Raw genomic sequence first — 22710 nt, forward strand, 5'->3', positions numbered from 1 at the left:
GTCCCACAGCTCCGACTCGCGATGTTAGTTCTCCTGAGTAGCCTATCGCACTCTTCGCATATGTGAGAGAAGTTCACACAAAGGTCAACTTTTAGCGGTCATGAAGGAATAACAATGAGACTTAGGGCGATGATGACTCCCTGACTGTGATGTCTACGGATTTCTTCAGGTTGTCTGTGCGTGGGGGCTGATATTGTGCCAAGCACTACCTACCTATGAGCAAGCTAGGGGTTGGAAGCGGAATTAATTTTCTTAAGCATAAAGATACTAGAGATCCCGCTAGAGATCTATTCACAAGAATTAGCCTCACATCAAGAGCTCTCCCTGGTTCTTCCTTACACCCATATTTATAGATTTCCCGAAAAAAAGCGTAAATTGTAGAATTCAATAATGAGCCAAAGCCCCAATGTACGGAGTATGTAATTATTCGTTCGAATTCACCGAAGAAGCGTTCTATAGACATTCCAATTGTGGGAAAGAGGGGTCTGACTATCTCGCGGGGCGCAATTTGGAATGTGCTGGGTCACATGCTCCTAGAAATTCTTTCTACAAATTGTCGACGCGTCTAGGGAGTACTCCATAAGCATCCGGTCAATTAACTTATGGAGTAGCTTGTTTTTACCCTATAACCTCCCGCATAATGAAAAAATAAGCCGAAAGATCTGGATTGATAATCCGAGGTCCGACGTGCGCGCTAAGAAACGCACTACTCGACCGGCTTCTATCACGTTCTTATCTTGGATTGCCTGAAAAAACAAAAGACGTGCATAATCAAGTTAACCTGTGTCACATCTGATTACAGAAATTGGGAATTGGCCTGATCGTTCAGACAGTCAAAATGGCCGACTCAGAGAAGGGCCAGTTCTCGCTCACTTTGACACCAACGGCCCAAGAACCCCATGCCCACGAGCCAGTGGCAGAAGAGGCCAATGCACGGTCTGACAGTTTAATGTTCGATCGCACTCCTCTTGAAGATGGTCAAAGCAATCTCAACCCAGAGCGCGGGGAGGAGTGGGCCGCTCTAGAGAAGCGGGTACGATGGAAAGTCGATCTCCGTCTCTGTAGCATCGGCGGGCTCTTATGCAGTCTCAATTTGCTAGACTCGGGAATTTTGTCCTCGGCCTCGGTCACGACTATGCTCGATGATCTTGATTTGAATCAGGGGAACAGGTACTCCGTCTCCATCTTTATTTTCACAATCGCGAGTGTGGTCTTCCAGCTGCCGTGCACAGTCGCAGTTCGCTTTGTCGGTCCACGCATCTGGTTTGCGACAATTACATTCTTATTTGGGCTATTGACACTGTGCACCGCTTTCGTCCACACCTGGCGGCAGATGATTGTTCTGCGTGTGCTACTCGGTATTTCCATGTCCGGTATTTACCCTGGTCTGACCTACCTGGTTAGCGCTTGGTACCCGCGACGAGAGCAGCAGCTCCGATTTGCATTTTTGCAATCCGGAGAAGTTGTGATTCTGGCGACTGGTAATATCGTCAATTTCGGTCTCAATCATTTGAACGGCGTAGCCGGGTTAGCGGGTTGGCGCTGGATGTATATTGTCCAGGGTCTCATTACTTGCGTCCTGGGTATCATTACCTATTGGTGGATGGTCGATTTCCCCGAGAATGCTCAGCACAGCTTTTGCTTTCTTTCGGACCAGGAAGTGCGTCTCGCAACGCGCCGAATTCAGGATGATCGAGCTGATGTTATCCCCGAGCCGTTTTCCTGGGGCACGCTTCTTGCTAATTTCAAGGATCCGAAAATCTATGGCTTTGCGGTCATGTTTTTCTTGCTCAATCTCATCTCGACTGCCTTATCGTATTTCTTACCCATCATCTTACAATCCGGCATGGGTTTCAGCTCAAACAAATCCATTCTGCTGTCTACACCGGTAAGTTAACCCAGAGTATAAAACGCCACATTTTCTGACGTCTTCAACAGCCCTACTACTATGCTGTAATACCGGTTATTCTCACATCGCTTATCGGTGATTTCTACCGCGTTCGTGGGCCTCTGATCGTATTCAATGCCCTTGTCCTAATAGCTGGGTTCCTGATGTTCGGTCTTCCCGCATCCAACCTGGTTGTAGTGCGTTACATCGGTACCTTCTTGGCGACTGGCGCTTATATCTCGAACTGGGCTGCCCTCAATGCTTTCCAGGCCAACAATATTGTGGGCCAGTGGAAAAGAGTGGCCACTGCGGCAGCGGTAACTGCATGCAATGGACTTGGGGGTGTGGCAGGCAGCTATATTGTCCGGCAGCAAGAAGCTCCGCACTATCAAACCGCAGTTTGGGTGTCAGTTGGGTAGGTTTTAGAAATGATTCAACATTGGGCTCTAGCTGACAACATTACCAGTTCCCACATTCTTCTCATTGCGATCGTGGGCGCGTTCGCAGTTTACTTTTATATTGTCAATCGGCAGCAAGGGCGGGGGTTAAAGGTCCTTGAGGGTGTGGTGAGTGCTTTTTATCAATGACCGGTCGATTGTCTGATCTTGCTAACGAATGAAATCTAAAAGTCTGGCTTCAGATACACTTATTGACCAAGTGCAAATACGAAAACTCGACATGTCGTGTTCATTAAATACAGATACCGATTTTAAAGTCTTCAAATGTTGTGATATGTGGATATATTTCGTTTATCACAAGCCAATGCATCTTTTCGGGGTTTCTACATTTCCATTTTCTTCCAAAAACTAATTGGCATGATATTCCTTTTTTGGCTCTTCCAATATATATTACTAGATCCATACAAAGGGATTTTATCTATCAATCACCCCAACACTGCCACCGACTTCCCCGTCCACAAGGATCGACCATCTCTGATCCTCCAAATCCGCCCACGAGGAAGACAAGAACGGCGAGCTACTCCAACCTTTCTCTTTGGGCAAACGAACATCTCCAGAACATGGAACACCTTCTTGACTTTCACCTTTTGTGGGTGCTTCTCTCCAATGCCATTATCGGTGTTGAGCTCTGCGAGGCGGGACCGAGAGAACGTTGTTTGAAACCGCCGTGGCACGACTTAGGTGAAAAGGACTCGAATTCTGATAATCCAAGCAGCGATAATACCAGGCCGCCTTCGAGACGCGTTAGTATACTGATTTGGTTTAAAACCCCTGGTTTAGTATACATCAGTTCTTACTCAGTCCAAATTTTGGATTGTTCTTACACGTTGGGTGGTCCCTAGCGAAATCTACTTCGGCGAATGATATCGCCATTTTCAAGATGTTGGCCATGTTTCCTCTAAGATGTCCAGATCTGTGAGTAGCACTGCTAGCTCACATTGCTTCTGAAGTTCGTCTAGTAAACGCTTCTTAGTAGCATAGTCGTAGACTCGAGACTGATGCAACTCTTCACTGAAATCCTCTGTATTCAGCCAGTCACTCCATCCGTGGAAGCCGATTGAGGTCACCTGAGGACGGCGGCATAGGCCAAGACACAGGCTTCGGTCACGAAGAAAGATCGACCACCAAAGTCGTTTCTTGAGCGATATTGGCGCATATTCCACCACCAAGGACGGATGACTATCTATGAGCATGGCATGCTCGATGGCCCTTGTGATCCACAGGCTTCCAGCTTCGGGGTCTTCCGCCGAGGTATAATGCGTAAGAAGAACAGCAGCTTGCGCGGTTGCATAGGGCCGTTCTTCGGTTCTCAGTTGGAATAATAGCTGCATCCAGCGCAATCAGTACCAGGCCATGGCAAATTTGAGACTGAATTTAGGGATGCCTACATTAGCTCTGTTGTACAGCTGCTTCTGTGCATCCTTCATATCCTCAAATCCACATTGACGCAACGTTTTTAAAGACACAAACTATAATAGCTTAGTTCAACGGCGGAGTTACTGGAGGGACAGCATGGCACTGACTGGGCAGCTTGCTAAAAGCAATGATTGGAACACAAAAAGAGATATCTTGGGACCGGTAGATCGGTTGTCTCGGTAAATGCGCCAGAACTTAGCCTCGTCCAAGACAGGTACGGATGGATGAATATGCCTGAAGTATTCTTGGACAAACTCGTCGATTGCATTGAATGTTGGTAAGCTCAAGCAGCCTTTGGATGTGAGAAATGCTACATTTTCAGCAGGGAGTGAGAGCAGTTGTTGCGATTCGACGAAGGCGTATTCCGTATACGGAACATTGGGGGACTGGGGTGGGCTTGTGCCATGGTCATCCAAACTGAGACCATGTGCTCGGAGCCGTGAGGCAAGACTTAAATGATCATAGGATTGGTGCAGCTCGTCGGAATACCGGCTAGTGGTCACATTGTTTGACCCTGAACTTTGGTGCGCGGGAAGCACCGGGTTTGCTGATTTTGGGGGCCTGATAGAGGTTAGTAAATGGGGAGTGGACGCAAATTTTTGGGTTATAGTCACTGCTTAGCGTTCTTAGCACAAAGAACACATTCCCTGCGACCGTCTTGACGGCACCGGGTACACGGAGAGCCGAATCTTGTTGCATCGCAGCGTACTTTGCGATGACGGCACCAGGAGCAAGCTGTTGGCGCTCTTTTTATGCGTTGCAACATTTGGTTTATGACATCCAGTTTTTTAATGTCGGAGTTTAGTGAAGGGGAGATGACTGAATGGTTATAAGTTGAGCAGGGCCCAAGAGAAACTCAGAATGATCAGGGGTCGAAATACAAATGTTGGAAGAAGCCGACTCGGCTGTCTCATCCCGGAGCCATTTATGCAAACTCTACTATCATGTGGATAATGATGTCCCTCGGGCTTTATAACCCTACTGGCTCTTGATGGCCTCCATGGTTCCAAGGGTTTTAGCTGGTAGTTAATTCCTGACATATGTAAGCCTCTACCCACTGCACCTAGGCCGTGGCTTGAGTAGAGAGAATGACCGAGTACACTAATACTGACCTGCTATCACGGTAACCAACAGCCAAGAAACTGACTACAGGCATCTACTGATCTGTGAATCCAGCTCCATTGGCTTTGGAGGCCTGAATATGACATAGTAAGATATTAAGATATCGTGAAGCACTGCTTCAGTTAGACCTATGCCATTCCAATCCAATACCCTTGTTCATCCATGGATAGGGCCTGCAACACGTCCCCTACCCCGCTGAATTAACATATGCTTACCCGCGGAACTCGGCTTCTCCGCACTTCCCCACTTTAAGTTCTTCTTTATGCAAACAGTCACGCTTCAGTTCTCTAAGTGGCGTTAACAAGGTATACCAGTTGTTAGGAAAGAAGCAACAGAGCCTGCTTCAATGTACCAACCGGCAACGTCGAAGGCGTCCTAGCGCTCTAACACGTTAAACAAATTCAAATTGTTCTAAATAGATGACGGCGTGTACATCTTTGACAGAGAGAAAGATGCCAAAGCATGACAGCGCAGTCCCGTTGTGAAATGTAGTCTTTTGTAGCTAAAGTAGAAGGTTTATTCATTCCGCGTGATATATTACACTGCCCCGTGTAAATATTTGGATGGGCGGGCATTTGGTCAAGCGGTTGTCGTTGGCGACAATTGGCGCACTGCTTCTTTGGGACCCCTCATCCTCAGGCCGAGTGCCGTTTGATCTAGAGCTGCCGCCATCGGTCAGAACTCGTTTCGCTGAAAGCTTTATCCAAATCATTGATTTACACAAAACAGAATATTTCAAGAGCCTTGCTAATGAATTATTCTACCTATATATTGAGTGAGCCTAAAGCTTGGCTTTCAGAGGCCCTGCCTCAATTTCTTTCTTAGCATCTTCGCGCAATACCCTCTTCAAGATTTTTCCACTTGGATTCCGTGCAATCGAGCCGACAAATTTCACTCCACCTGTGAGTGCTTTGTATTTTGCAAGACGACTCAAAACATACTTTTGAACCTCAGTTTCCGTTAGCTTGGACCCCAAATCGCCGGGTCGTCGAACCACATAGGCGCGTGGATACTCGATATCAGTACCAGGGAAGGTTATTCCGATGACAGCCGCGTCCACAACCTGAGGATGCGACAATAGTGCTGCCTCGAGCTCCGGCGGGGCCACCTGGAAGCCGCGGACTTTGATCAGTTCCTTCCTGCGATCCACAATGTACCATTTGCGAGTACGCTGGTCACAATAGGCTATATCGCCCGTTTTGAACCAACCCTCAGAATCAAAGGCCTCGGCGTTAGCCTCGGGGTTGTTAAAGTACCCAGGTGTCACTGTCGGGCCTCGGACACACAATTCGCCACGGATATCAAAGGCCGAGATATTCTTGCCGTCTTCGTCGATGAGTCTGAGAAAAATAAATTAGCGGCAGACTTCACGTGATGCCACAGATCTGGCAGTAGATCTCGGTGATACGCACTTAGCTTCAAGGTTTGGGATAAGCCTGCCAACCGATCCCGTATCATCGTGCTCGGGATGAGGAAACATGGTGGCCACACACGATGTTTCAGTCATGCCCCATACCTGAGTGAATGGGGCATTGTCACCCATTAGTGCGCGGAACCTGGCTTGAACGTTCTTATCCAAAGGAGCTGCTCCACAACCTGCCATTCGGGCCTTTCGCAGATAAGGCCTCTTTTGAGAAAGAGGAGACATGAGGATTGCTATCACAATTGGTGGAACCATAGCGAGATCGGTGACGTTGTAATTTTCGATTGTAGTGAGATATGTCTCGAGGTCGAACCGACGCATCATATATGCGACTGAGCCAGCTTTCAAGGTTGAAATATGCGATACTGGAGCTGCAGATGCATGGAATATGGGCACCGCAATGACCCGCGAGATCTATTCGAGTATGTCAGGTGTCAGTGAGACTCCTTTGCTCAAGCTCCCTCCAAGCCGACACCGGGAATGGACTGACAGGGTAAGAACGCGGATTTACACCGTGAACAAGCTCATTCTGTCCAATGAGATTGTGATGTGTGATTGTCACGGCTTTGGGCAGACCAGTGGTGCCACTGCTAAACAGTCTCGCCGCTGTAGTCTGTTGGCAGGTTTCTAAATCGTTGAATCGCACCCAGTCCTCCTCGCCAACTTCTAATAACTGTTTCCATGATCGCATTCCATCTGAAATAGATTGTCCTAGATTGTCAAAAACCCAAATATTTTGTTTGGGTAGGTTTGCCTCTCCAACAGCACGCATGAGAGAGTCCAAGATCTCGGGCTCGGAGAAAAGGAACTTGCTTTCGGAGGCCTTAATATGGTGAGCGAGCTCATGTGGAGTATAGGATGGGTTCGAGCCCGTGAAACACCCTCCAGCTCCGATAATGGCCAACACAAGGATGCTATAATTTATCTAAAGTACGTTAGCATCTCGCAGCCTCATCTAACTGCATGGGGAAAACCCCGTACATCATTGAAGGAATGAATCAGAACACAATCGCCTTTTCGGAGACCAGATGCTCGCAGGCCGGCGATGAGCTGGCGAATGAGCTTTCGCGCCTGGTTACATGAGATCGACCGGGTGGGATTGTTGACGTCGACATAGATCTACCAAGGTCAATTCGGTGACCGAATGATGGTAAAGTTAAGATATTAATTGTCACTCACTGGCTGGTCTTGGTCATATGGTGGCTCGTCAAAAATATAGGACAATAGGTCCTTTGTTGGAAGCAGAACCCTTTCTGCTGGTTCAAAGATCATAGTGTGCTAAGCTGTAGATGCTGACAAAACGAACGGATATAAGATTATCGGGTTTTATTGCGTTATTAAGAACCGGCTCGAGGAAACGGACAGTTTTAAGGCATTGGACGATGTATTTCAGTCTCCGCTGCTTCGACTGAACCCCCTCATATGTTTAGCTCGGAACTCGGGTTCGCTTAAGTGGAAGAGCATGACCAGCCATTTTTATCATGAATCAAGGGTGTCAAAGACCTAATTGGGGGATCAAATAGAGTTGCCAACGGATTAAAACACGATTTATGCAATGCAATGTTGATCTTACTACAGTGAATATCGTCGAATCAATAATCAAGTCCAAAATGCATATTTTATGCATTTTCTCTTACCCCGCTCACCCGGTCTACCGTGCGGAGAATCTTTTGTGGACTTTATATCACCAAACTTCTCTGGGGGGCTGAATTAGAGCTACAACGAAAGCAATGTCCCACTCGTGAGACCCTTTCCTCTCAGAAGGGGAAAGAAAAAAAATCCCAAACCACAATCTCCCGTCTATGCCGAGCCCTTTACATCCATATTTACACACAGGCAACTTTGCCCCTGTGTACCAGTGGGTCTTATGTCTCTCACTTAATCCTTAAAAGGATAGTCAGACGATTATGCAGCCTTGTGTCGTCTTGTTGGGGGTCTTTTTTAGAAGTCTTTCTTGCAGATTGTTTGCCCCCGCTTTCTACAGTTTTATATATAGACGGCAGAAGAAGGCAGAGAAAGGCTTAATTTGTGAAATGGACTTTTCTGCGTATAACCAGGGACCGGGGTTCCCAATTTGACACACTTGGAGGGAAAAAAAGCTAGAATACAGGGGAAAAAAGAAATGAGTTTGAATAAATTATGAATTATGAATATTGTATAACAGGAGTTCATGATGTTCGTCTTCCCACAAATGTTGGATCAAAATGCTTTTAGTGCCCTCTTATGTGGGTGTATGGGTGTCTCTCAGATGATTGGATATCAGTTTCTGCAGCAAGAGCCGAAGCACATGTCGGCAGCTGGATAACGTTTCCCCATTAGCTGATGTTGCATATCATTGCATTAGGGTTGGGTGCTCACCATTATAATTCTGGCGGATATCACGCTTCTTATATCTAGTTTCTTGTGTCTGTCTAGGTTGAGTTAGCACTGTGATGTCCAATTATTTTTTGGCATAGTTGGGGTCGGCATACCGTGGAACTAGTGTAATTTCAGACGTTGTGTCATCCTTGATCTCGGGCTCTTGGCTAGAATTTCTGGAAAACAGAGCCTTAAGGTGATCGTATCGGCTCAATCTGTTGTTTTGGGGCATTTTGAGGAGTATGATAGTTGATATTCCGAAAGCGGAGGTATGGGATTTGATTTTAAGATAGTTAAGCAATGCCTTTATGGCTGGATATGTTTGTTTTAGTTTACACAGATACCTACAGCCAGGATATCCAGGGCCTTTATATCTATGAGAAGTGAAAATTTGCATCGACCGGATAGTTAGATGTTGGCCGTCGAACGTATGCCGAAGTGGCCAAAATGTCTGTGTTCGGCCAATTCGCGGCGACCGGCGGATGACGTCATTTAATATGACCCCCAATGGTGGGCAATGGGTTCGCCTATTGGTATCTTTCACGCATCTTTCGCATCTCTCGGGCAACTCGCTCTACCTAGTGCGGAATATTCTTACATCTCTGACTTCAGCCACTAGATAATCTCGGCCACTCATCTCGGCCGCCCAGTGTTCTTCGTTCGCCGAAATTTCTTCAGCATGACTTGATAAATGCGCGTTAGCCTACATTCCTTGCGTTCGCCGATCATCTGAAACAAGTCATGTCTTCTCCCCTGTCTGCTCGGCCATATCGGTCAAAACGTCAGCGTCCGTGTGATCAATGCCGTGCCCGCAAGCTGGGCTGTCAAACTGACGGCGGAGGCCCTTGTCAACGATGCCGGTTGGCTAAATTGGAGTGTACGTTTGATAATCCTCCACCAAAACGAGCCCGAGGTGCAGAGAATTTTTCGTCTTTTGCCGCCCAAAGTATTGATGGGAACACACTTGTGTCGCAGACATGCGACAATAATTTCACCCGCGAGTCTAGTTGGGCAGAGAGTGGAACACAAAGTGTCGAACCACGATTTCCACCCATCGGCCTCAACCCAAGTAATACTGGAGTTTCCCCAGGCTCCGGTGTTCTAGGCCCCGGAAGACCCCCGACCCAGTTCGTGCAGAGCATTGATCAATTGGAACACGGTCACGCCCAGCTTTTCGGCGCATCGGCTGAATCAGATCCCTGGCTGTTAAGACATTGTTGCTTTGACGATTCTGGCATGAAATATTTCTACAAAGTGCACTTTCGCAATGCCGGGGGTGTCCCTACGGCACAACGAATTCCAATACATTTCATGATTTCGTCCGAAGACCTCACCACCTCCATTAAGCATGAAACTAGGGCTGGAGTCGGCGAAGCGACACGAGAACGCCTGGACTATCTCGTACCCCCAGAGTATGGAAGGAGGCTAGTAGCTTTGTGAGTACTACCCCTGAACATAAGACTGAAGCATCACTGAACTAACAGAAGGTCAGATTTGTCAAGTATGTCTTCCCTGCCCTGCCAATCATTTCCCGTTCTCAACTAGGGTTGACTACGGCAACACATCAGCTACCGGAGCTCTCGGCATTAGAAAAGGTGCCTGTGCACCTTCTCGCCGCCATTTACGCATCCGCATTCCCATTTGTCGCCCACGATGACTATCTGTGTGTACTGAGCACGTATAATGCGTCACCAGTTGGGACCTTGTGGCGGATGGTCTATGAGCTCGTGACTGAAGAGATCCATAGTCCCCGTTTGGCCGTGCTGCAAGCAGCGTTGTTATATATACACCAACAGCCAAAAGATGAGACCCGCCTCACGACCGCCGATACCCCCTTTCTGTGGTCTTTCGTCGGCCAAATAGTTGGGTTGGCCTGTTCTCTCGGCCTTCACATCGAATGCCGCATGTGGGGCATTCCGGCATGGGAGAAGCGCCTCCGCCGGCGGTTGTGGTGGGCGGTGTATGCCGAAGACAAATGGCGCAGTTTGCTGATGGGCCGTCCACCATATATCCATCCTGCCGAGTGGGACGTCAGTGAATTGGATGAAGGGGACTTTTTAGTGGGCCCACGACAAGGATTCTCAACTAGTTCTTGTGATACCGAGATTCCGTTCCGATACCTTGTCAATCTCACACGAATCGGCGAAGAGATCCATGACACATTTTAGTAAGTTCTGACACTCGGCCCCTTGTTTGCTCGCTGGCCGAAGAGCAATCTTGTTGACCTTGGTTTTTAGTACGCTCCGGGCCTCCCAATTCTTGAATGCAAACTTCATCGCCTCTGCCGAGCTCGGCCGCGGGCTGCTTGAAAAGTTGAATGGCTGGTATTCTTCTCTCCCTGAGACTTTTCGACTTCCCAATTGGAGCAAATCCGTCAATGGCCTTGCCCCGTACCCCACCTCTATTCATTTTGCTTACCTGCTGCTCGTGGTATATGTTTACCGTGCGATGCTCAGACCGATGGCACGATCATCTGACCCACCGCTCATTTTTGACTTGGAAGATCTGTCTGCCACATCACCACTGCCCGTAGATGAGTCGATGCTAGACTTCATGGATCTCCCTGAAATCGAATCCTTACCGGAAATATCTATCTCAGATGAGTTTGGTACTGGTGATGCCACTCTGCAAGCGGCAGAGAAGTGCGCCTCCATATTGGTGAACTTTGCGAGACGACTGACGTCTAGTGATTTCACGGCATTCTGGTATTCTTGTAAGCTTATCACCTTGACTTCCACTATATTATACGACTGGATGCTAACATTATAGGGTCGCGAATTGGCTTCGCGACAATTTCAAATTACCTCATGTTGCTACTAGTACAGGCTCCAAACGTCGCACATGCAATACGGGGAAAGCATTTAGTAGACTCGTGGCTACAGGTTCTGCGATGTCAAAGCCAAAGCTTTCCACTTGTGAAACTCGGACTTGCAAGACTTGATGCGCTTCACTGGGCGGGACTGGGAAACACCTTTGTCCTCCCTGTGCATGTTCAAGCGGCTATAGTAAACCCGGATATACCAGAGTCCTGAATAGATGATCGAGCACCACTTTTTCTTGGGTGCATATTCTCTTTTACTTACATCTATAGTGTCCCTCATCAACTCCATCGTGAGCGGTTTTCCCCAACAAATTACCCGGAGAAAAGCACAACGGCGGAAATATAGAAGGGCCGGAATGAGATATTGACCACATATAGTCGTATGTATATTTGAATAAAAGTTAATGGTATGGTTTCTCCTACTTCTTGCTAACGGGTACTACCCTGCCAATATCAAACCCCCACAGGCGTATCAACTCCGCACTTCCCCGCAACATTTACCCCCCACGCCCCTGTACAATCAGGAATGTAACGCTGCCAGATACAACCCCTTGCTTTGCATAAAAAGGCCAGCTCACATCGCAGCCAACATCACAATGTCCAGATATGAAGTGGATTGTCCTCTCCCTTGCCGCAGTCGCGTCTGCGCTGCAGATTCTACCCCCGGTGCACTTTGACGACACTGGCTCAGCTCATAACAAAGGCTTTTCGTTAACAACCACCGACCGGACAATCTACTTGAATGCCGATTTCGCCAGATGGAAGGATCAGAATGGGTTGACGCTGCTTCCACCGTCGGCATCCGACTTTGCCAACACATTTCGCGACGACTTACAGGAGTTGACGAATAGTTCATGGGAGCTTCGCACGGTCAAGCAATTTCCCAAAGACGCGTCGGGAATATTCCTCGATCGCGCAGACCACCCGGACCGGTTTACCTATGAAAATGGACGCGAAACCGAGGAGGGATATGAGTTGGAGATCAAAGATGGCAGTGTGTTCATTCGAGGCTCCGGGGCGCGAGGTATGTGGTGGGGGACGCGAACACTCCTCCAGCAGCTCGTTTTGACACGCTCACCCTTACCTACCGGTCGCGTGGAAGATGCGCCCGCCTATGCGACTCGTGGATTCCTGCTAGACGCTGGTCGCAAATGGTATTCGCTGGACTTTTTGAAAGATTTGTGCACCTATGCCTCGTTTTTCAAAATGTCTGAGTTTCAGTACCATGCGACTGACAACTACCCACTGAGTCGCGGTCAAAATGATACCTGGAATGAGGTCTACTCGCAGTTCTCCTTGCACCCTGAAAGCGAGGCTCTTCACCCTCTTGTCCAGCGTGCCAACGAAACGCTGTCCCGGGCTGAGTTTGATGACTTCCAGCACCACTGTGCTCAGCGAGGTGTTACAGTGATTCCCGAGATCGAGAGCCCCGGGCATTGTCTTACGGTTACGAAATGGAGACCTGAGCTCGCATTGGAATCGAGAGACCTGCTCAATCTCTCCCATCCGGACACTGTTCCTTTGATGAAATCCATTTGGACCGAGTTCCTTCCTTGGTTCCATACAAAGGAGGTGCACATCGGCGCCGATGAGTACGATCCTAACTTTGCGGATGACTATGTTGAATTCGTGAACGAGATGTCTCGCTTTATACAAGAAACATCAAGCAAAAGTGTCCGTATTTGGGGCACATACGAGCCATCAAACATTACCATCGATAAGAATGTGACGATTCAACACTGGCAGTATGGACAATCAGACCCAGTTGATCTAGCCCGCAACGGCTACCAGGTCATCAACTCAGAGGATTGGTGGGCCTACATGTCACTGAAAAGCAACCATGTACCTATCTCCCCAGCCCCCTATCCGCAGTTCTTTAACAATGCCCGTGTTGTGAACTTCGCCGATCAGGATGGGTGGCAGTGGACTCCGGAGCTCTTCAATCCGGTTAACACCACTGAACAACCGGATGCCAACGCTGTGCCAGGTGCTCTCTTGGCTGCATGGAATGACAGCGGCCCGGACGCCACTACTCAACTTGAAGCCTACTATGCAATCCGTGATAGTATTCCAGTCGTGGCTTCACGGGCGTGGTGCGGTGCGCGTGGACCTCGCCTGCATGAACAAACCCTAGCCGAATCTATTGTAGAACTATCCTCTCAGGCTGTGGGGCAAAATCTTGACCGACGACTTCCAGGAGAAGAGAGTCATGGATTAGGACCTTGGCTTTCATGGACAAGGCCAACTACAAATTCCAACCAGGATGAATATAACCTTGGCTATGGTAGTAAGGGTATGGATTATACCCTCCGACTAGACGTTACTGGTCCCTTTTCTCTGCAGTCTTCGGATGCGACACTTACCTTGTCATCGGACGGTGAATTGACTTTTTTTTCTGATGGATGGCCCTATCCTCTTCGCTCTGTTGCTGAAGCTGATGGCTTCGACCAAGACCAGCCTGGACGAATTTGGGCTAACAAGACCTCCTCAAGCCACGAGGTTGTGACAATCCCCCACAAATCACAGATCACTATCTCCACAAACGAGATATATGGAAGTCGTGTGTGGGTGGATGAAGCCTTTGTCGGCCGCTTTGAAGTCTTTATCTATGGCGGAAAGAATAAAGTTTTCTCGTGGGCTCAGATGGCTTTTATTGCACCGTTGGATGTTTTGGAAGGCTCGGGGTTGCAAAGTTTGGCTGTTTTTCAGGGTAGCAGGGATGATTTATATTGAATCTGGGTGCTAGGATTTCTCTAATCCCGTTCAATAAGCCAAGCTAGATTGTGTGAAACTCACCAAAAGGAAAGCAAATATCTGGTTCGTATTACTAGCTATTTCTCTTTTCTCAACTATATCCTAAAGCCAATTTCAAGCGATCAAGTGATTGGGCTTACAAGCACAGCCACGCCTATTATAGGCAAAAGGTCCCTTGCAAATCAGCCATCTTAAAACACATCTTTTCTAACTTTCCATAGTAGAATTTAATAGCGAGATCTCACGCTTCCGTAAGATACACCATTGAATTGTAGGTCAAATAACAAGGATGCAGAAGTCGGAGTGAGAACCAAATCATATTCGATGTGGTAGAATTGTTTCCCTTTGGAGTTCTTTTTCTTCGTAAAAAGCTCTTTCGGGATTCTGCTGAGATCTGCCTCCAGGTTACACAGCATCGGGACGCCATTTCATGTCAGTAAAGGTTGGTCGTTTTAGATACGTTTGACGATATGGGGACATACTGGGATCCATGACTTCGGGAGCTGTGTTCTCCTGGCAAAACCGCAATGGGTTGTTGAATACCAAGGAGTCTCCAACGCCGACCGTACGGTAGAAGGTCATCATGATCGGCTCATTCTCCGCTACTGAGTTTCCCTTGAAGTACCTCAGGTAAGCACCAAAACCCTCCAAGTAATGGTCAGTGGAAACTGCGGGTTACTCACTTTGAGGATATACCATTGCATACGGTTATGCACATACCATTGCTCTTCGTAAGGACACCATTGGAGATTTTCATCTGCGCGGTGCTTGCTGGAATCAAATTTGACTCTTATCTTAATGCCATAGCTGCATCGAGAAACGCGACTCTCTACTTGGTTGCCTTCTTGTCCACGAATAACAGCACCGCTGGGCCTGTTAGATACAAAACAGGTGTTAAACATGCTTCGAATACATACCGAGCAACAGCAGACCACCTGTTTTTATATTAGTCTCGGGTTGAGTTGGCAAGAGATTGAGGACTTACGCATTCGGGGGCTGCATGATTTGGATGCCGTCAGAAGCAGCCTGTATGCGCTTGAAGAGATACTCCGATGCACCAAGGCCTCCGACTAGAATAATAGCCTAATTAAAATTAATAGAGCTTTCTTTCAAAGTGCTTTAGGGGTTCACCTTGGTTGGAAAGCCTGCTGCTTTGACGCTCGTTCTCTGCTCGGCAACGAGATTCTCAATCTCCCGAACGATAGGATCGAAGATTTCCTTCACTTGGCCTCTGTACCTGAATTAGAGTGGCCCACGGCTGAGGATGAAGTGAAAGTATTTTATATGTACCTGTCTAGATATAAGTGTCCCTCACTAAGGTCGACGTTTGAGATCCCCGAAACTCCAGGAACTGGAATCCAATATCCTGGCTCACAAATATCATCCTCGTCAAGGGGACCTGTGTAACCAGGTTTAATGTAGTCTTGCCAGTACTTTCTTGCAGCCCTTACGGTGGGCTGGGGAATCGGTTGATGTGACTGTTTCTCAATGATGCCTTTGATAAGTGCGTCGAATCTCTCATCCAACATCACTGAGCCACAAACAGCACCTAGAAATTGTTAGAGAGAAACAAGGGTATAAGTGTATGAGCCTTGATAAATACCAGTTCCCTTTATGGCTTCCTCAAATCTCAATGGGTCGGTTTGTTTGACGCGGTAGGTAATGATGTCCTATTATGATTGTCACTCAAATTTGTCCAATCAGCTCTATACATGAAGACTCACGACCGTTCCACCACCAGCATCACAAACGACCAAACAGTCCCCTTCCTACAATTTGTCAGATAATTCAAGTCCAATTCATGGTGGGATGAGATCTATACCGAGATTGTATTCGGTTGGATTGTCCGAATTGCATACACCGCAGCCGCCTCCGGTTCAGACAAAAGTCTCAAACTTGCAGGAGATATACCAGCTTGGTGTGCCGCCTGCATAGTAAGATCCTTGCCTTTATCAGACCACACAGCGGGGACAGTGAGGATATATTCCATGTCCATGGTCTGCAACGCAGTACCAAAGCGACGTGTCAAGACATCCTGAGCATGGGCAATTAGTTTTCTTAGGTAGTCACTAGCAACCTTCACCGGTGTTTGGTTCAAGCTTTTGATAATCTCTTGGGAGTCAATAGCGGGTGCATAGCGGAATTTCTGACTCTCATCTAGCAAAAGCTTGACTCCTTGGATGAGCTTCTCCTGCTTGCTCGGATGGAGCGACTGGTCAGTCTGATACCCCCATTGCATGCGATCACCGTCATAGAAACATAGAGTTGGGACTTTCTGGCTTGTGACTGTTGAACAGTTAGTTTGATGAACTTGTCTGTTGTCTCCTAGACTCACTGTTGCCACCACCTGGCCATGTCTGAATGAGCTCGATATCATCAGGACAGTCTTCCAATCCCCAAGCAATACTGTAAAGGTCAGCTAACTACTCAATCACTACTACCAACACTATATATACTTACCCGCTGAAGGTTGTTCCAAAGTCAACACCCACTATGAGTTTTGGTCGCTCCTCTGTGGTCGCCATATTCAATTTGTACTCCTTATGTATTTCTTAGCGAGTCTTGGAAAGTAGAGTAAGTGTGAAAAGAAACTGAGGGGCAAAGCTGTTGATAAAATATAATCAAATGTTTGCTCATTTCGCAAGTTTGATATCATTGACTCTGCGCTTAGCCGCAACAAGCGTCGGCGTGAGGCATATTCCTACAACATCAGCTCATGATGGTGTCATCAATTTAGACAATTTGTGAGTCAAAAATGAAATTGTTCCACTTGTTGTTTTTCAGACTTCCCATCACTCGACTATCGGTACGCAATGTGGCCTTGCGACAACCCTGAGCCTGAGCAGGCGAACAAGAGTACTCAAACATCCCCAGATGTATCTTCAAAATGGGGGCAAGTTACTGTTGGTTCGTTATTTCCTCCATGGCATACATGGAATCCACTAAATTCAGTAGCTTGTATGGATCATAAGGCTATATGTGATGAGGTTGAATGGCTTCGTCAGGTCTGTGGTGAACCTCCACCTTTACTTGTTTCTATCTAACAAACAAAATAGCGACTCAAAACTGCAGAAGCAGAACTAGGGTTCTTTCAAAAGGGTCGGCTTCTTGCAGAGGAGCAGTCTCGTCAACGAGGCGAGCTGCTCGAAAATGCTGTTCGAGAAACGAAAGTAGCCAGAAAAGAGAACCGAATCCTCATGACTAAAATAGCAAGCCTACAAGCTGGGATTGATAACTTCTCTGACGAAGAAGCTAAAAAGGAGATGTTTTTACTCTATCAAGACCTTACGCACTGGAGGTTTACTCATTTTGCAGCAAAGCCAACACAACAAAGCAACAACGCCACGCCAAGATCAGATATCCTCGATATCTCGACATTGGATATCATCCAATCCGACATTGCCGCGCTAATTTATCAGTCGTTTTGGAACCGATTTATGGTTGGATCTGAGCCACTTTGGAGTAATTATCTCTTCAAGGTCGACTCCGAAATTGATAAACAATGTAAGCCCCCAGAAAACGATCACTATTGTTACTGTTTTCTAACAACAGAAGTTTCTAACCACATTTCCCGGCATTGGAGATGTGCGATGAGCACTGCCGTCTTATCATTGGGGGCCCCAACTTTACAAGAACAGTGCAACTGGATCATCGAGAAGGTAGAAGCCTGCTTTGGTCGCTATGCTGTCACCGACCGACCAAAACGAATGAAACAGCTACACGACATTATTGCACGCTGTATCAAGTTCAAACATAAATTGGATTTTCAGGAAGACAGATACATATTCTGGGGTAGTTACCAATATGGGTTGCCGTTCCGGGATGAGAAAATGCGCACCCTCACAGAGGAGGAGAGCTCGGATGGATTCGTTCAGGCTAGCCTGTGGCCTGGTTTATTTAAGATCGTTGAAAAGGGCGAATGGTCTGTTGTTGAAAAGGAGATTGTGAAAAAGATTCCCCCAGTGACCCCTTCGGTTGATATGAGCGATGAAATGGAATCCCACGAAGGTGATCCAGACTTGGATGAGATTTAAAACGATGGCTTATCGGGGGAAATTGTATATTGCGAGTGTTGCTTCCAATTCAAATATCTAGCTATAGAAACTCCGTTGCTTCTCAAATGCAAAATATGCAAAATATGCACATATCCATACTAGTCACCACAGTTTTACTAGACTCCCTCGGCAAACCCGTCATTTCCAGATTCTGTGTCAACCTTCATGGAGTCCATCAACCCACAGACCTCGAAGATCGTTCGTGGTCCTAGTCCGTCAGGTACACCGACGACTCCATCTGCCTTGAGGCGCTCGAGAGTGGCCTTGATACCCATGTAAGCAGGGGTGATCGTGGCAAATGAAAAGATCATAATTCTGAAGCCCATTTCCTCGGCCTCCTTTGTGGTAATGAGGGGACTAGCTCCATTTTCGACCATGTTGAGGAGAAGAGGCCAAGGTGCCAGATCCTGAACTGCTTGTCGGGCTTGCTCTTTTGAAGTAAAGCCCTCAAGTAGTCCGACATCCGCTCCAATATCTCTGGCAGCCTTCAGTCGACGGATGCACTCTTCGTAGCCGTGTTGTTGAAGTGCGTCGGTTCGTGCAATCAGAACAATATCTGAGTGCAAGCGATCCTTAGTCAACTTGGCGGCACGAATGCGCATCAGGTATTCCTCCAAGCCGACGACTTTCTTGCCATTGAGATGGCCGCAACGCTTGTTTTGGATCTGATCTTCAATATGGAAGCCGGCCACGCCCGCTTGGATGTATTGCTGTACAGACTTTGACACCATTAAAGGGCCTTGAAGAAAGTTAGACTCATTTTCAGACAAGCGATAAGGAACTATTGTTTCAGAGTGCGGAGTACTAACCTCCGTAGCCAGTATCCATGTCTGCAATCAATGGAGGACCAAATGGATCCAAGTTTGCAATCATCTCAGCGTTGGTCTTCATGTCATGAAGCTGAGCCAGGCCGAGATCAGCCATTCCCAGGCGTGAGGCGGTAGTTCCAGCACCAGTCTGCAAGTTTGGTCAGCAGACTGTGATGTAGAGTGATATATCAGATTTCTTACCATGTACAGTCCCTTGAACCCGACCTGCATAGCAATGCGAGCAGAAAGGCCATCATACACACCAGGACACACGATGAGGTCTTTGGTGTCTTTCAGCATGCGGCGCAACTTGGAAGCTGCGGGAATCACATAGAGAGAGACAGTAGGCTCCTGCCGGGTCCCGTTGACCTCGTAGTATCCATCCTTCTCGACGGTGATTGTGATAGTCATGTTTGAACTTTGGTAAAGGAAATGTCTTTTTGTTTGGACAGTTGGATTCTTGTGCTACAATCGAAGGACAACGCTGCTCTTTATATCCTTCAGCCCTATACCCCGCAAGCAATCTTGCCAAATGCAGATGCCAGTCCGAGAGGAGAAACACCGGCCTGCTCGTAGAGGACAAAGAAATCTCACCAAAGGCAGAAGCCTTGGTTTCTTGGGGATGTAACATTCCATCATCTGCCAAGCCATCTGGATGGCTTATCTCCCTTCGCGTCGTACTGACCCTAAATGACCTCAGCTGAGTGAATTCATGAAGAAGACTAATTGCGCAAGATTAACAGCGCTAGGTGCGGAGCCCGCGTTCTGATTATTCCCATCAATCAAAAGCCACAATGGTCTCGCATATATTCATCTCCGAACGAAGAGCTAGGAGCTAGATAATGCATGTTTACATTGGGCTTTCCAGGTTGATTGGGATAGGCTCAAGATTGGTAAACTCGACCCACAAAGTTGATCCTGATGTCTTGCTTTCCAAAGAAATTTAATCAATGTGAGTACCTTGGCAAGATGACTGCATATTGTAAAGTGTTGCAATGAATTTAGCGCCCTTTTCACCGGAGAGATCTTCGCCGCGACGGCTTCAGAGGGGTTCCGTCTCTTGGCCAAATGCACCGTTCCACAAAGACCCTCGTTCGCCAAGCTCTTCACACCGGGAGATCATCACCCAAAGAACGGAGAGGGCGGTATTGTGGTGCTGTGTAGCGAATCAACGCGTATTGTCGTGCAATGTGTGCCTTGTGTACACGAAGTGCCAAGGTAGGAAAGTGAACATTCGAAGTTAAGTGAGGATTCCTCTAGCCTTCTTAGGTTGTCGTGGTGGAGATGAGTCAGCTGGGTGGTTCCCACCCGGGCCGGAATTCCTCCTCTGGGACTCCGGAGTGCGTCGCCAATTTCCACCTAGTAATCGTCACGACCCCCAATACCTCATCTACCCCTGTTGCTTGGAAAAACGCCCTTTTGAATTCAAGAGGACTATACTCGTTCTACTCATACGAATTCAATTACGCTTATCATGGCTCTCACACAACCAACCAATCCCGAGTTCCCTTACTCGCTGTAAGCCCTTACCCCCACCCCGAACTAGCTCCCAAAAACAACACCCGAAGAGACCAAGCAATACTTACCTCTTGACTCAGCACAATCTCTCTCCCTCTCCCAACCAGTCGTCTTGCATCATGCGCTCTACGCGCTTTGGAGGTTGACGCCGAACTATCCCCTTTCGTGCGACGAACTCTCACCATCGGGGCTCCGGCGGTCGAAGCACCATCCCATCCGCAAGAAAAAAAGCAAAAGCAAGACCCCGATGAGTCTAAGACCGTGTTAGAAATAACATACGTCGCGACGACCAACCGGATGCTCCGCGTTTCTGTCAATGGATTTATGGAGAGTCTCGGCGTTGTCCTTGGGGTTATGGCAGAATTGGATGTCGACGTGCTCAAGGCTGAGATGGAGGGTTGAATGCTGTATTTGCCCTGCAGCAACATGCACCATTGTCCTGTCCGTCTTGGCCTCATCGTTTCTGGTGTCATCCTATCGGGAGACTGTGTCTGTAAACTTGAGACGCTTGGCTGCCACAAGGATTGGCGATTATGCACAGCGGGTCGTACATCAACCCCTCTTCAAGAACCCATAGTTACACAAGTTCTGCCTGGGGATGGGGTTTAGGAGACTAAACTTGCCGCCAAGCAACTGGCCAACACGCATCCCACCGGGTCATCCTTGGCACTCTAGGCGTGCGTCGGCGACTAAGTTAATATGAGGTCGGCTTGGTCTGCGGCCCGTCCAACGGAAATACCAAGGGCACTATAAACGGCATGTGATTGTGGCTATCCTTATCTTGCTTTGAGTCTTGCAGATTCCTTAGACTTCCACGGAGCTTCGGAGTTTTTCACTACCTTGGCCCCGTCTTAGGGTGCATCAATTAGGTGAGATGATGCGATTGACCGGGGGGAAGGGAGGGGAAGGAAGTATTGGCAGATTTCATAGTTTATTCTCCCGTCCTTCAATCGCCGCGGAAAAGCAAAATGCCTCTATCAGTTGTGTTTAATTTCGATAGTTCCCTGTGTCTCGTTAGTTTCCCATCCTCATTTATCTCCCATTGTAGTCAATAAAATCCAATATGGAGCATGAAAAAGGCGCATTCGGTGGACTTTCAACCTCTCTGAAGGCTGAACTCGAGCCACAGCATGCTGACCTCCTACTTTTCGCTTGTTGTTTGACATCAGGACTTGTGGATAGCACGATATACAGAGGTAGGAACAGGCCCAAGTCCCGTCTACGCAACCGCGACACATCGAACACTAACATCTATAGCCTACAACACATTTGTCTCTATGCAAACAGGTAAAATCACAATCTCACCCATCCACAATCCCACCTGAGGGTGGACTAACCACAGGGGTTTGTAGGAAATACCATCTTCGTCGGACTGGGTGCCTCACACCAAAACCTCCGTCCATATGGCTGGGCACGCTCTCTCACCTCTATCGGATGTTTTATCCTAGGATCCTTCATTTTCGCACGATTACACCGCGTCCTAGGTCCTCGGCGACGAGTGTCGTTGATATTGTCTTTCCTGTTACAGGCCAGTATAATCCTGCTTACGGCTGGACTAGTTCAAGGAGGTGCCGTTTCTAGTACACTAGCCGGCAAAGGATCACAGACAGCACCCCCATGGGACCAGGAAGTCCCGATCGTTCTTCTTAGTATCCAGGCTGCCGGTCAGATCGTAGCGAGTCGTGCCTTGGGATACAATGAGATCCCGACCGTGGTGATTACCAGTCTTCTCTGCGATCTTATGTCGGACCCCCAACTGTTTCTTATCAGGAATGTGAAACGCGACCGACGAATTATTGCGTTTGTACTAACCCTTGTGGGCGCCATCGTTGGCGGATGGGTCACCAAAGTCACCGGGGGTGTTGCTCCCATTCTCTGGCTATCGGCCGGTATCAAGGGCTTGCTGGTCTTAGCCTGGGCCTTTTGGAAAGCTAAGTAGAGGACATCATCGTGAGTTCCTCCGTTCAGTCTTAGGGCTATCAGAGACAGACTTGACACAACCGTCAGGAACGTTAGTGTTATACTATTCAACAGAGTAACCCAAGATAGGCCACAACTAGAGTCTCACGCCGTTTGCCCCCGTCCACC

The 22710-nt window shown here is 47.9% G+C and overlaps 10 protein-coding genes across 10 annotated transcripts; 6 read left to right on the forward strand and 4 right to left on the reverse strand.

Annotated features, from left to right (window-relative positions):
* Nucleotides 1-838: 838 nt before the first annotated feature.
* On the forward strand, nt 839-2541 carry PEX2_016320 (putative MFS transporter; the record flags this gene model as incomplete). Its single annotated transcript, XM_016738908.1, has 4 exons — nt 839-1888; nt 1939-2303; nt 2355-2454; nt 2518-2541. The coding sequence occupies 4 exons, from the start codon at nt 839-841 to the stop codon at nt 2539-2541; spliced, it is 1539 nt and encodes a 512-aa protein (XP_016602425.1).
* A 680-nt stretch (nt 2542-3221) lies between these two features.
* PEX2_016330 (fungal specific transcription factor domain-containing protein) lies at nt 3222-4461 on the reverse strand (the record flags this gene model as incomplete). Its single annotated transcript, XM_016738909.1, has 4 exons — nt 3222-3671; nt 3735-3815; nt 3870-4323; nt 4403-4461. The coding sequence occupies 4 exons, from the start codon at nt 4459-4461 to the stop codon at nt 3222-3224; spliced, it is 1044 nt and encodes a 347-aa protein (XP_016602426.1).
* Nucleotides 4462-5665: 1204 nt separating this feature from the next.
* On the reverse strand, nt 5666-7579 carry PEX2_016340 (acyl--CoA ligase; the record flags this gene model as incomplete). Its single annotated transcript, XM_016738910.1, has 5 exons — nt 5666-6224; nt 6297-6721; nt 6798-7232; nt 7289-7426; nt 7487-7579. 5 exons carry the CDS (start codon nt 7577-7579, stop codon nt 5666-5668), a joined length of 1650 nt encoding a protein of 549 aa, XP_016602427.1.
* A 1827-nt stretch (nt 7580-9406) lies between these two features.
* PEX2_016350 (uncharacterized protein) lies at nt 9407-11697 on the forward strand (the record flags this gene model as incomplete). The annotated part of the gene is made up of 4 exons (XM_016738911.1): nt 9407-10101; nt 10158-10832; nt 10903-11378; nt 11435-11697. 4 exons carry the CDS (start codon nt 9407-9409, stop codon nt 11695-11697), a joined length of 2109 nt encoding a protein of 702 aa, XP_016602428.1.
* Nucleotides 11698-12092: 395 nt separating this feature from the next.
* PEX2_016360 (beta-N-acetylhexosaminidase) lies at nt 12093-14219 on the forward strand (the record flags this gene model as incomplete). The annotated part of the gene is made up of 1 exon (XM_016738912.1): nt 12093-14219. The coding sequence occupies one exon, from the start codon at nt 12093-12095 to the stop codon at nt 14217-14219; it is 2127 nt and encodes a 708-aa protein (XP_016602429.1).
* Nucleotides 14220-14645: 426 nt separating this feature from the next.
* On the reverse strand, nt 14646-16765 carry PEX2_016370 (Hsp70 family protein; the record flags this gene model as incomplete). Its single annotated transcript, XM_016738913.1, has 11 exons — nt 14646-14855; nt 14924-15113; nt 15158-15175; nt 15226-15323; nt 15372-15471; nt 15531-15789; nt 15844-15910; nt 15965-16009; nt 16063-16526; nt 16576-16646; nt 16701-16765. The coding sequence occupies 11 exons, from the start codon at nt 16763-16765 to the stop codon at nt 14646-14648; spliced, it is 1587 nt and encodes a 528-aa protein (XP_016602430.1).
* A 288-nt stretch (nt 16766-17053) lies between these two features.
* On the forward strand, nt 17054-18274 carry PEX2_016380 (uncharacterized protein; the record flags this gene model as incomplete). The annotated part of the gene is made up of 4 exons (XM_016738914.1): nt 17054-17147; nt 17196-17245; nt 17297-17742; nt 17794-18274. The coding sequence occupies 4 exons, from the start codon at nt 17054-17056 to the stop codon at nt 18272-18274; spliced, it is 1071 nt and encodes a 356-aa protein (XP_016602431.1).
* Nucleotides 18275-18411: 137 nt separating this feature from the next.
* On the reverse strand, nt 18412-19515 carry PEX2_016390 (isocitrate lyase/PEP mutase family protein; the record flags this gene model as incomplete). The annotated part of the gene is made up of 3 exons (XM_016738915.1): nt 18412-19034; nt 19105-19252; nt 19306-19515. The coding sequence occupies 3 exons, from the start codon at nt 19513-19515 to the stop codon at nt 18412-18414; spliced, it is 981 nt and encodes a 326-aa protein (XP_016602432.1).
* A 1063-nt stretch (nt 19516-20578) lies between these two features.
* PEX2_016400 (CTAG/PCC1 family protein) lies at nt 20579-21024 on the forward strand (the record flags this gene model as incomplete). The annotated part of the gene is made up of 2 exons (XM_016738916.1): nt 20579-20622; nt 20703-21024. The coding sequence occupies 2 exons, from the start codon at nt 20579-20581 to the stop codon at nt 21022-21024; spliced, it is 366 nt and encodes a 121-aa protein (XP_016602433.1).
* A 661-nt stretch (nt 21025-21685) lies between these two features.
* On the forward strand, nt 21686-22561 carry PEX2_016410 (YoaK family protein; the record flags this gene model as incomplete). The annotated part of the gene is made up of 3 exons (XM_016738917.1): nt 21686-21818; nt 21880-21909; nt 21975-22561. The coding sequence occupies 3 exons, from the start codon at nt 21686-21688 to the stop codon at nt 22559-22561; spliced, it is 750 nt and encodes a 249-aa protein (XP_016602434.1).
* Between the last annotated feature and the right edge of the window lie 149 nt (nt 22562-22710).

The sequence above is a fragment of the Penicillium expansum genome (genome assembly GCF_000769745.1).
Source record: "Penicillium expansum strain MD-8 chromosome Unknown contig46, whole genome shotgun sequence".
NCBI lineage: Eukaryota > Fungi > Ascomycota > Eurotiomycetes > Eurotiales > Aspergillaceae > Penicillium > Penicillium expansum.